Here is a 13,316-nt window from a genome sequence, read left to right as displayed (position 1 = left end):
GCGGATCCATAGATAAGGAGACATTCAGGAGTACACAGGATATTACTTCAATGACTTCCCCAGATTGGTAAGTGAACTGTGGTTTAAAAGGATGAATACTTTCCTATGTAAGAGGGTGGTAAGGAAAGATTACAAACTATAATCTTCATTATTATTGCTTTAACAGCTGGAAGTTCTTATTTGCCAAGCCTGAAATATCTGGAGCATCAGAGAGGGTATGGAATGTTACTTAGTGAAAAAGACTGAAGGCTGCGTAATTCATTTTCCATCTCAGAAGCCTGAAGAGCACACAGCTAACCAAGAATCACTAATCACAAGTGGCACGAAAGCTACTCACTGTTAGAACGATTGCACACTGAGTTTTCTAGAAACATCTCTGATTTCTCAGTGAATTTCTTGGCCATTTCAATTGCCATATTTAGATCTTCCATCCACTTCCCCATTTCCAGACGAGTGCTGAAAAATAGAGACAGGAATGATGGCTAAGCACGTTTTCAGAGCTCAGCTGCCGTTTGTGATTTATGGTTCAAGAAAAGCACTGCTTGCCCCATACTTAGAGCAATTTCATGTTTCCATAAATTCCCACTGAAATAACAAAATTTGCAGTCAATGTTACCATTCTGGCAACTGCAGAAGCTTGCCTCAACAATTTTAAATTCCACACAAATTCAGGTTTGATAAAACCACAACACAGTTCGGGATCTTTTTCTATTCCTCCTGAAATCTGAAGTCTCATAAAGATGAAATGAAGCAACATACTATTGCACTTTAATGTAAGCTTGGAGCACTACTCCATGGGGAAATCAGGTTTTGCCTCAACAGATGGCTGCATAATGACTCAGGGAGAGTGTGGTCTCCCACATTGCGTAGCCTGGGGTATAGTGGCATATACACACACTGAAAGACGTCTATTTTACCAGTGCTTTGACACTCCTACCTTTTCACAACTGAGCACTGAGAAAATGCTTACCTTGCTGCCACTACTATGGTTTTTTGAGCTGAATAAATGGTAAAGCAATGAGGGACAGACCATTCGTTTTCGCTCTCTTCCACCTACAATAAAGGAAATTTCTTCATCACTCAGTGAGCAACAGCACACACATCTACACTAAAAGAAATGGTCTGACAACAGCAACTAGCTACATTAAAAGTATTTCGTTTCTATTTTGTTTCTAATGGGAAAACTATCAGCTACAATCGCACTGTCATTTCAGCAAGCTGCTAAGCATAGTAGTCACTGGCTTATTACTCACCGGAGGATCCAGGACTATCAGCTGAAAATCAAACACAGACACATAAAAAAAAGTTCCATTAAGGAGTGGGAGGGAATGTAGCATTTTGGTGTGGAAGCAACACCAATTAGCACATCCAGCTAGCCTTGAAAATAGCAAAAGCACAATCAAGAGTTGTCTTGTCTTCCCAGCTACTCCAATGCCAAAAAAACTGGCAGTGCTTGTTCTTTTGACTACTTAAATCTAACACAGAAATCTGTGTCTACTAATGACTGGAGAAAAACTACAGTAACCAGAATTGCGCATTTCGCAAGAGTCCCTTAAAAGTTCAGTATAAAGAGGAAGCCCAGGTTAACATGAAACACATTTTATTATTTTGATGTTTGATTGCTGTGTGATGTATCACTCACCAGCATCCCATGCAGAGGGAGATGACCGTGAATTTTGAATTGATTGGTACCCGTGACTCCTTTGCTGGTGTAGAGCAACATATCTGAAAACTGAGGCATGGAAAAGTTTACAAAATCATTTAGGTACTAGGAAAAAAGGCAATTCTCTCTTTTGTCACAATCCTTGGGTTACACCCAAAGAGTGCATAAGTAGAAAGCAGCTCTAGCAACTATTTTCTTTTTCTCTTCTTCTGCTTTGGAGCCCCTGAGCTCCTCTGAAAATCCTCTCCATTGAATTGGGGGTTCCTCTGGAACAGTGAGACTGTGTTGTTTGGGGCTGCAGTAGGAATTTGAAACTGCCTGAAATCAGGCAGACGAACCATGCACAATTTATCCCTCTTATTGCAGCCCCAAACAATACAGCTCACACTGTTCAGAGGGCTCCCCAAACCTTTGCAGAGGCCACAGAGAGGGCAGAGAAAAATAGAAAAATTTGTTGGCAACTTGCCCTCCACACATACAACCATCGGACAAACCCCTTCGTAGCTTTATTTGCAAACCAATGTAAGTTTTCTCTTTAAATTGTGCTGCAAGCGGTTCACAATAAAGCATAACAGTAACAAAACCAACTATCACTGCCTGTTATATTTCTCTATAAAAGTATTCAACTTTTAAAGATATCTGCATTACACTATGCTTACAGTTTCTCATTGTAATTATAGGGCACAAATTATTACCAACCGGTTTTCAGTTCATACATGATTACAAAGAGTACTTCGACACCAAGGGGGAAAACCCTGTAGTTTTTCTGTGCATAATTAGGATCAAGCAAAGAGACTGCCCAACTAACAGAAGCCACTTTCTTTCCTTTTGGGAGCCCCTTTAAGGAACGGATCCTGACAACATCAAAATCTGATGAGGAACAAGAGCACATACAAATTAGCTGCCCATACGGCAAACTGAGAATATGAGAACCACCCTGCTGGATCGATCAAAGATGCATCTCGTCCAGCAAACTGTTCTTAAGGCCGACCAGATGTCCATGATGAGCCCATATGCAGTAGATGAGCACAGTAACGCTCCCCCACTTGTGTTACCCAACAACTGGCATTCAGAGGCATTCTGCTTTCAATAGTGGATGAAGTACACAGCCATCATAGACTCAAAGAATCTTGGAGTTGCAAGGGACCCTCAGTCATCTAGTCCAACCCCCTGCAATGCAGGAATCTTAGCTAAAGCACCCGTGACAGATGGCCATCCAACCTCTGCTTTAAAATCTCCAAGGAAGGAGAATCTGCAACTGTTCCATCATGAGAAGCAGTTACTGATTAAGGGCCATTCTGCTATCTATCTCTTGAGGATCCAGCCCCATGAGGAGGCAAAGAATCTGAGCTTGGATAAAGTCAGGGTTTGGGGACCCACCTATGCAGCTGCCTCACATTTCCTGAAACGTTCCACGCTGTATACAAAGGCTTCTTTATATTTTGGCTGTGAAACAACCGAGGCTCAAATAACAAGGCCGTACTCCTCAGAATATGTACAGGAAACTTAAGTCTTGACCAATCCCAATCAAACTACTACAGGGGAACGGGCTCCAGAAACCTCATTACAAGCTGAAATCTTGATCAAAAGCATCAGCTCACCAGAAAGAACATCCTTTGCTGTAAACCCTTTTTGGTAAGCTTGTATAAGCAGCCTTCCCGGATAAATTCCTGTGGGGGGAAATATACAAAACTTTAGTACATTTGATGGTTCTTCTGTGAAATGCAGCACTCTCTACTTCAGGGTTGGGGCTAACTGTTTTCGGCCAGAGGACTCTCTCACAATCGCCCACCTCTCCGAGGCCTACATGCCAGTAGTGGACATGGCCAATGTACATACATGTACTAAACATACAGACCCCACTCACGACACATACAGTAAGCACAATGCCAGACATACAGGCACACATCATACTCTTCCCCCTCTCTCACACATAAGATCACGCACACACTCAGGCTGCCTGTTACTTTGTGTAGATTGGTTTGTGCAAAGAAAAACACAGCGTTTCTCCCCACTTCAGTGTGTGTGTGTGAGAGAGAGAGAGAGAGAGAGAGAGAGAGAGGTGAGTGTGTGGGTGTGCATGTATGCATGCATGGTAATGCTGCCATTTACTCTTAAAGAACAATGAGAAGGCAAAGGCTTTATTTTTATTCTTGATGTGATAGTGCTTAGCACTAAAATTGCAGCAGACAGACTTGCCTTGCCTCCTGGCCATACCAGGATATAAATCTGGCCACTTCCCACGGACTGGCTGGCCAGATCTGGGCTGTGGGTTAGTCACCTCTGCTCTGATTATTTCCCTCATCACCAGCAGCACCACTTCCAGTTCTCTGCTGGAAGTGTGCCACTAAGCTACAAAAGGCATCTAGGCCACCAGAGCAAACTTATTTAAAACAGCTAGGCTGTCACAACTTGGCCACTCAGTTAGTGTTCTATTAAAGAATGACCAGGCTCACCACAAATTATGTGACCACCTCTTCCATTTATAAAATGTAAGCATCCCCCAACTTATGCAGGGGTTATGTTCCGGGCCCCTGTGTGCATAAGTGAAATTGCATAAAGTGGAGAGTACCTTCTAAAAAGCCTCTAAATTTAACTCCACCCCAATTCTACAACACTCACTCGCACTCTCTCTCCATACAATTCTCTCTTCAACGTGAGTTTAAGCTCTGGGGCTGGCAGGAGGTAGGAGGATGAACTGGAACGTGGCTGCTGCTGCGCTACCCCAGGTATCAGCCATTTGGCGGAGAGGCTGAGCAGCCTACACAAAGCCCTGCTGTGCCTCTGGTCTCCCCAGGGTTTCCTCTGTGCTATCTGATGTCCTCTTTGGGCTCTGGGGAGGATTTCCTTACAAGCGTCAATGACTCTCCAGCTGACTCCCGCCATCTGAGTCTATTTATATTTATTTATATTCATTTATATGAGTCTATTTATCTATTTTCTGGCACTGCACATATATGCAGTTGCACGTGAGTAGAACATGCGTAAGTGGGAGGATGTTTGTCCAGTTTCCAAAGCTCTTTATCGTGCTGTGGTACACAACTAAGAGTCCTCAAAATGTCTAAGAGGCAAGTACTATTTTCCCTAGGATTTGTCCATGATGAATGAATACATGAAGACAGCCTGCACACCCATGCATGCATCATACTTGTGCTGGTCCCTGTTACCTCTGTGGATCAGCAATAATTGAAGGACTGGGAAAACTGAAACAATGCCTACGATTCCTTAAATGAAGGCCGTTCAAAGAGTCTTTTCTCACATTGTTTTGCCAACCTTAAAAACATCTTGGTAAGTACATGCATATACAATTTTTGAATGGTTATTTATGAGAGTTTCAATATTGAGAGATATTTTTGGAAATAACATACTGGATTTCCCTAGTTCTGAAATAAACCAGTAAAACTTCTAAAGCCATCATCCCATAAAGGAAGAAAGCAAGAAGAAACAATTGAAGTACACAGGTCTTAAAATATGGAAAGAACTACCTACTCTGCCAGCTGCTACAAGGTTATCAATGCCAAGCAGGTCGTGCTGTAACTCTGTTAGCTTCTGGAAATTCTCCAAACGGATGAGACTGTTCTGAAGCTGTGATGTAATTTCTGTGATTTCTTTCAGTGCACCTGCAGAAGGGAATTACAAAAGAAAAGGTCTACTCCAAACCAACCAATTGGAGAAGCATGGACAAAAGTACAGGCCAAACTGAAGCAGTGTATGAACATTGCTTTTACAAAAGGAAAAATGGAACGTTACATGTACTTATTTAAGAGAAGACGCAATCACAGAAATCTCCAAATGATTGATAAGTGGACAGACTAGCCTAAACATACACGACTATGCCATTTTAATTGGACCTACCCAAACCTTGCAATGCTATGGTATCAACAGCTACTAGTCACAATGGCAGTATTTCCTGCAGTATCAGAGGCTGTATGCTGCTGAATGCCAGTTTCTGAGGAACAAGAGAGGGAAAGTTCTACTGCACTCAATTCCTCTCATGGGCTCTATATAGGTGGGTCATTGTGGGAAAGACGGCTAGACTAGATTAGGCCTCTGATCTGATCTTGCAGGGCTCCACTTACATTCTTCCCCAGTGAGAACCATAAAAAGCCACTTAGACTCCATTTTACCTAATTTTGTGCTCAAAATAAACTCTGCAAAATCAAACAAGGTTGTACTTTCATAATTATTATACCTTACATCCAAGAAATAGGTGTTCAAAATGCAGTAATATATTTTGCAGAATATGGTGGAAAAGTAAGGAATGGAAGACAGAGATTTTGGAAGCAAGCACAGTATATAAGCCCAGGGACAGTAACAGAAATATGTGTAATAACTCTATTTTGGCTTCTGAGACTGTAACCCACATTTATCAGCTGTCTTTAATTTATTATTATTATTATTATTATTATTATTATTATTATTATTTACAGAGATTCTCATGGTGGGCAGTTTTACTCATGTACTGGGCTTTTTGTGCAGATTTCTTTGCTTACAACTTTCCCTAGAACAACTCTTCAAAGGTTAAGGCTGAGACTGTTCCATTATTCTTAATTGCTACAGTACTAAATTTCACAATAATTCCTAGGAGGCAGAATATGTGTCATTCACACGTGTGAATGTTATATTTATGTTTGACAGTAATAAGCTGGTCAATTGTCACACTTATCCATGATATCCAATTTGCCCTGTATATTATATCTGTAGAATGCACACAGCCCCACCTATAAGAACTATGGCAGATACTCTTCTTACTTGTATTTTAAATGGAGATGTATGATGCAAAGCCAATAAGGATGAGTTTATACTTTTATGTTCACAACTTAACTACTGCAATAGTCAAAGATAACACTTTCCACGGCATTAACATGACTCAGTATTTTCCAATGGAGACAGTTCACATGACTAAGTGCAAGTAAGATGATGGTGTGACTCAGTTCTTGGCTCAGTGTCACACTGTTCACAGAAAGCAGAACAAAATAATAGGTAGTCCCCCCACCCCAACAGGTGGGTAGGGATGCCCACCAGTCAATCACTGGGCATCACCATGACATTTGCCAACCCAGGTCCTTGGGGATGTAGGACAAGATATTTATTAAACACACACACAAACAAAATTAAGTCATTTAACTTCAAAAGGAAAGTGTTTGGTCCCAATACAGTGGTACCTCAGGTTAAGAACTTAATGCGTTCTGGAGGTCCGTTCTTAACCTGAAACTGTTCTTAACCTGAGGTACCACTTTAGCTAATGGGGCCTCCCGCTGCTGCCGCGTGATTTCTGTTCTCATCCTGAAGCAAAGTTCTTAACCTGAAGCACTATTTCTGGGTTAGCGGAGTCTGTAACCTGAAGCGTATGCAACCTGAAGCGTATGCAACCCAAGGTACCACTGTATGTGGCATTTGGGAGCCAAAACATTCAACTCGCAAAGCATTCAGGATACAAGCTACGACTGTACCGTTTCTACCAAGACAACTGAATTTCTGTCAATCAGCAACATAAAATGAGAATACAGAATGTGTTGACTATTGGCATTGCAGATATTTGTCTGATCTTTCACTCACTCCTGCAGTCGGTGTAGTCTCGATGATCTGGCACGTAGTGTTTGCAAAGTCTCCCCAGGATCAGCTTATAGTGCATTAACCTCTGGATGGGTTTCAGCAGGAAAGTGTTGAGTGGCAAGTAACAAACCTTCTGGAGTTCAAACTCCTTATAAACCATTTCCAGTTTCTTTATGCGCTTAGTTGCTTTCTCTAACTCTGACAGGACTTCATCATGTTTCTTCAGGTAGGTGGTATATTCCTGTAGGATCACAAAAGATGCAGTCATGAGTACAGGCTCTGGCAGCATTTACTTTCAGTTTCACATAATCATGGGCTGTCATTGCACACAAACCAAATCTTGTGGTTTAAAGCAAACTCTGTTACCCAAACAAGACACTTTCATGACCCAGAATTTGAAAGCAGCTTGTTTTGAAACAGACTGGAATTTGTTTTAAACCACAATATCTGGCTCATAGGTAACAAATCAGGATTCTATGCAAATGGAAGTCAACACTGCTGAAGACCTCAGTCCAGTCATGCAGGAGCAGCAGGCTAGAAGGCGCATGCAAGAATTTCGCCTGGGCTCCTTCCTTGAGTACACATTGCTAAACAATGATTTAATGTTATATATTAATCAGCCCACTGAACATGAAGGAACACACAGATTCTTGGGAGCTATTTCCCTACCTTTAGCATATGCATATTTTTCAGCAAGACATCACCAATCCGTTGATAATCTCCTTTCGTGGGAGCGTTGGAACGTCCCTCCCTGCAATGAGAGTGTGAGAAGATTGTGCTACTGCTCTTGGGAAATTGAATCTTACAATTATTTTCCAGTAGGAACTGTTTTCTAGAAACTAAAGCATACTAACAATAACTATAAAAGAGTTCCAAAACTATTTCCATTCATTTCTCAGCAAACTAACCATGTTTCCTGTTTCAATTGGTAGCTCAAATTGGAGTCTCAATAATCAAATAATCATTTTTAAAATGGAAGAAAAGGGTTAACACTGTATGCTATCAACTAAACCTCTCTGAAGTTTATATGTATTTTGCAAAAATAGGCATGCCAGACCTGAAAATTTAAAACAAAGAAACCATATTTCTACTCTTTTTGACCAGATTCAAATGTTTGCCTTCACAATGATGTTAACACTTACCATAGTGCTAGCCGCTGTTCAAGCTCTTTCAGAAAACCTCTGTGAAATTCATAGATGGGGTCTATGTTTGAGAACAGCAAGGTCATGAGACCTTCAGGCATGGCATTTTCCTTGACAACTGCACTGCGGAACCACTGCAGAGGAGAGATAAATATGAAGCAGATGTTTGGCTTCCTGTTCTTGGTATCAGCAATGTAAAAAGTATCAAAGAACCCAGAAAAACAACAACATGCAAACAAATTTCAACAATATCAAACAAGTCCTTTGGCAGCAGACACATACTCTAAACAAGATGCACAAGAGACGTTTTGCAAATATTCCATCTGGGAAATTCCAGTTTATAACCAATTTTACCCTGAGGCTAAGGGACTGCAATAACACACAATTTACAATTCACACATACAACTATTAAAACAACTCTTTTTAGGGAAAAGTGGGTTTAAATCACTTACTACAGTTAGGACTTCCAAGTCTTTTAAATAAGTTCGTTCAGTAGCAAGAATTTCTTTTGCAATGAAATAGGCTTTGTCTGCTGGGTACCTCTGAAAGATAAAAGCAAATCCCAAATAAATGAAACAGAAAATGTTTCTTATTAAGAAACCTTGGTTGAGCTATATAATAAGACTCCTTTGACCATCCAGATGTGCCAATATAAAAGGAGAGCCAAAACCAAAGCCTCCTGCTCTAAATGGTTTTGAAGTGTGTGGCTTTTAAAGGAAATATTTGAATCAAATATACCAAATGTATTCTTCAGATGAGGCAGTGGGAATCCTGAACCTGAGAGGTGAATATGAGTTTCGTTAAGCCACACCTTGATCCTGATCTAGAGTTAGTTGCTTGAAACACACTGTTACCTGTGACCAAGCAGATACGGTAAGAACTAACCAGCAGTGGCCCTAATTCACAGATTGGATTCAACTAGTCATGCACATTCCTGACATTGATGGTAACTGGCATTCTCAACAGCACTGTCCCATGTTGTTGTTGTTGTTGTTTAGTCGTTCAGTCGTATCCGACTCTTCGTGACCCCATGGACCAGAGCACGCCAGGAACTCCTGTCCTCGTCCCATACTGACATCAAATCTATTTGGTACTGGCATGAAATATTCCCTTTCCTCTGCTATATGAGCAGGAGAGTGGACTGCAGATACGGTGCTGATGCAAAAAACATTTTCTCCCACCCCTCTATTTGGGTCATGCAACAACAACAGCACTGATCCTCTAGGCTGTATGTGTCTGGACAGAGACACACTGCATTGAAAAGCTTCAACCTCTTTGTCACATGGAGCCTGATGGAAACAGAAACATGGGTACAGGAAGCCACAAATTTGCTTTTTAATATACCTCATCTAACCTCAGATAAGGCACCAAACCACAACCTTGAGGTTTACTGTATTATTTTCAACAGAAAAAGTCCTAGATTAAGATTATGGAACATACTCCAAACGCAAAAATGCCCAACCCCAAACTTTCCCAAATTCTTCTAAGTGGAAGATACAAAGGTGCAAAAAATTCATGATTTTTGCAGTGGGAAGATAGAACTCCTAATTGTATGGTTGATTTCCCTCCTGCTTAGACATGCAAAATAAGGGTTTTGCCTTTCGTTCTAGTTAATTTCACGTTTACCAAAATTGATTTACCAGCATGATTCACCAGCAGTAATCAATACGGTTGTTAAATAAGATAAATTGTCTATGGGTTGAACTGAGCTTGCTAAACAACAAAACCAGCTCATTCCCACCTGAAAAATGTGTTAAAGAGAAGGATCTGTTTTTGACAAGAAATAGTGGATTAGACTGCAGAAAAGCATTCAGAGAGTTGGAATTAATGTACTTTCTATAACTGTCTCTAATGTTTTACAGTACTATTCCCCACAAACAGAAAGGACAAAAATGGTGCTCTTGAGGTAAAGAGAAGCATTTAGTTCGTATCTCACTTTGAAACAGCTGGAACAAAGGATTGTTCCTTCTAGCAGTTTTATAGTAGCAAAGTGTCGTGTATTTATTTTAACATAAGTCAAGAAAAACCATTGTGTGGGAAGTTTAATAGTACACAAGACAGTACGATAGTATAGCACTGGCAGATTTGCACATTGCTAATATCTAAGGGCTTATGTACGCTTAACTTTTGCCATGCTCTTTCTATGCAGAGGTCTGCACTTTAACGCTCTGTGTCCAAGTGGTTTATTTTGTTTTGTTTTGCCCCAAGCTTTCCCTGTGAAAACCCGCTCTTCAAAGTTTTCTGTGGATTGATGTTTCCTCTGATTGAAATTTAAAGAGTGGGTTTCTGCCGGGAAAGCTCCGGAGCAAAAAAAAAAAGGGGGGGAGGGGGGCAACTTGGACACAGAGGTTTAAACCATGGACTGTGTGTGGAAAGAGTAGAGGAAAGGTAAATGTGAATAAGCCCCAACAAAGAAATCAGAAACTGAAGCAGAGGCTCATGAAACAAACAAACAAACAAACAAACAAACAAACAAACAAACACAAATCACCCTCCTTGTCCTTGCCTTACCTTACGCCTTGCCTCATCCTCTTCTTCTATCCTGGCACCACCAACATCGCTCAGGACAGGACTCAAAAGGGGAGATGAGCCCTGGCCAGGTGTGTTCATATTCACATGAAACGAGGGGTTCAGAGTCATTGGACTCTTCATTACAAAGGAAGACAGCTGAGGACCTAAGTATCACATTAGGAAGGAAGTGGGGAGGAGAAAGAGGTTAAAAATTGGTTTTGCTTCAACAAAATACCACCAGGCACATCACCAAATCGACATAACACTTGCAAGTAGTTGTCTCCCCTGGTTTGCTTAATTTTTTTTTTAATGAGCCCACAAATATTTTAAAGCAGTCTTTGAAAATGTTAGGTACAATTTCTTGGAGGTCAAACTGGAATTAGCTAAGAATTTAGACTTTTGAACAAAAGCAACCTACAACAACAACAATCCCACTTCCTCTGCTATGGCTAAACAGATCAAGACCACAATATACTGCTTCAACATATTCCTCGTGGAGAGTTACGAGTTCTTACTACTTTCTGCAAATAGAGCACAAGAGACACAATGGCCCTGAAAAACAGGGAATGGAAAGCAGGAGAACAAAAATGGGAAAGCTCCATGTTTTCAGAGTTCAGCATACATTTGATTTCAGAAACTGTGTATGTACGGATAGGAAATATGAAACTAGAAATAGGGAGAATGCAGATTGCATGCCCTTCCTGACTTTGTAACCACATAGCAGCTTTTAAATAGCTACCCATACTAAATACAGCTTCCTCTACAGTCTTTAAACCATGTTGCATCACTAACTGGGTGGAGATAAGTTATTTCATTTGTCAAGTAATGTTTGAGGGTGTGTCCGGACAGCCGCGGCACAACGTAATTGTTATGTAGCAAGGAATGAAAAAGAAGCTTATCAAAACAATGTTTTAGCATTGTGAACATTACCAAGCTAGAGTAAATTTTCCATTTCTTGTAGCTTTTCTTTAGAGCAAGCTATTTCACAAAATACTGTTCTCTAGAGAGGTCTCTGAGTTTTAATGCAAGCAAATTCTATGATCAGTATCATGTAAGAATATCAGGCTGGATCAGGCTGAAGGCCCATCTAGTCCAGCACAGGAGCTTTGCATGAAATGGGAACTAAATGGCACAGATCCAAATTGCAATGTTAAGCATTCTGGAGCCCTAGCATTGCGATTTGCTACCTAGAGCACAAAACCTCAAAATTAGGCTGTTCATCCCACTGTCCCTCACTTTCAAAGCAAAACAGCTTCTCCACTTATGCATTCTCAAAGTTTCTTGCATTTGAATTATGGCTGACATTTTCCATGTTATAATTAATATATATTGTCATTATTATTCCAATGCTAAAGCTGTTTTGGACAGGGTAATGCCAGAGAAGGCTCCTACGCTGACACCAGTAAGTGCTGCCCCAGATATGTCTGCCACTCCCACTCCAAATTCCATTCTGTACAGCCTCAGAAAGACAGCATGAAGCTTTGTGCTCCGGCCAACATTTATTCTTGATTCCACTGTAAACAGCAAAAAAAAAGTTCCACTGAACTGCCCCAAAGTATCCACTCAAAGTGATATTAAGGCCCAGTAATGAACAGGCACGTAATACTTTTCAACACTTATTTGAAGCGGGGTTAAGAAATTGGAGGCCAGCCAGCTGCAAGGCTTCTGCTACAGTGCTACACTACTGAAAGGAACCGACTGCTCTCTCGTTTGACTCAGGAAGCAAAGCCTTTTAAAAGTAATGAATGCCAAAAGAAAGGGGAGGCATTACAAAAAGGAGAGGAAGTTTAAGTGCATGCATTCCCACTGGTTAACTCAGGAAGCTAAACAGTGTTACACTTAGGTCACCTGGAAGAGATTCAGAATATCAGGGAAGTTAACTATTAACATTCTTTGGCCAGTCTACTGTGTATTGTATCAGCTCATGCAGTCCCCTGCTCCTCCTCCTGATTTTTAGTATCGTATCTGTAAGATCCAGCGTATTTGTTGGCATTTGTTCCTTGCTGGGAAAGCAGTTTACGGGAAATCTGCTTGAACGTACAAGTCAAATACAAGCAAGAAGCAGCTTGGATTTCCCCCAGAGTCTTTAGTATTTCATTTCCTTTCCAACAGAAACCGCTCCTTTAATGTTTTCTTTCTCTCTCTCTCTCTCTTAAAAAAACTCTATTTGAAAATGCTGCTCAGTTTCAAGGCAAATATCCTTTTCATTGTGTGTATGAGATTGTGAGCAGATGGCATCCAGTACATTATGACCACAATTGTAGAAACAACAGTGGGGGTGAAATCTTTCCTTAAAACACACTAAGTGAAGAAAGCTCTGCTAGTGTCTCACATTGCCCATTAGCAGCATTGCATTTTAACAGGTATACGATAAAGGAATACTGCTACAGCTTTTCTTTTCTTTTTTCTTTTCTTTTCTAAAGATGAATTGCTTTTGCCCCACC

At 40.8% G+C, this 13,316-nt stretch overlaps 1 protein-coding gene across 10 annotated transcripts in view; it reads right to left on the bottom strand.

Moving 5' to 3' along the window:
• The window catches only part of FARP2 (FERM, ARH/RhoGEF and pleckstrin domain protein 2), a 79,981-nt gene that overhangs the window by 7,143 nt on the left and 59,522 nt on the right, over positions 1–13,316 (bottom strand). For all 10 annotated transcript variants that reach the window (XR_014511962.1, XR_014511963.1, XR_014511964.1 and 7 more), the window contains exons 14-23: positions 10,873–11,036; positions 8,814–8,903; positions 8,362–8,495; positions 7,889–7,970; positions 7,223–7,460; positions 5,153–5,283; positions 3,265–3,333; positions 1,643–1,732; positions 971–1,053; positions 338–456 (exon numbers count right to left, since the gene is read on the bottom strand). Coding sequence is in view for 5 of the 10 variants with exons in the window: in XM_083443090.1 (XP_083299216.1) it covers positions 338–456; positions 971–1,053; positions 1,643–1,732; positions 3,265–3,333; positions 5,153–5,283; positions 7,223–7,460; positions 7,889–7,970; positions 8,362–8,495; positions 8,814–8,903; positions 10,873–11,036 (1,200 nt within the window). In the remaining 5 variants the exon portion in view is untranslated. The remainder of the gene's footprint in view (positions 1–337; positions 457–970; positions 1,054–1,642; positions 1,733–3,264; positions 3,334–5,152; positions 5,284–7,222; positions 7,461–7,888; positions 7,971–8,361; positions 8,496–8,813; positions 8,904–10,872; positions 11,037–13,316) is intronic.

This window comes from Podarcis tiliguerta, assembly GCF_965153285.1.
Source record: "Podarcis tiliguerta genome assembly, chromosome: 5".
Classification (NCBI taxonomy): Eukaryota; Metazoa; Chordata; class Lepidosauria; order Squamata; family Lacertidae; genus Podarcis; species Podarcis tiliguerta.
Note: the sequence above shows the minus strand (reverse complement) of the source record. Positions and strands in the feature narration are given on the sequence as shown.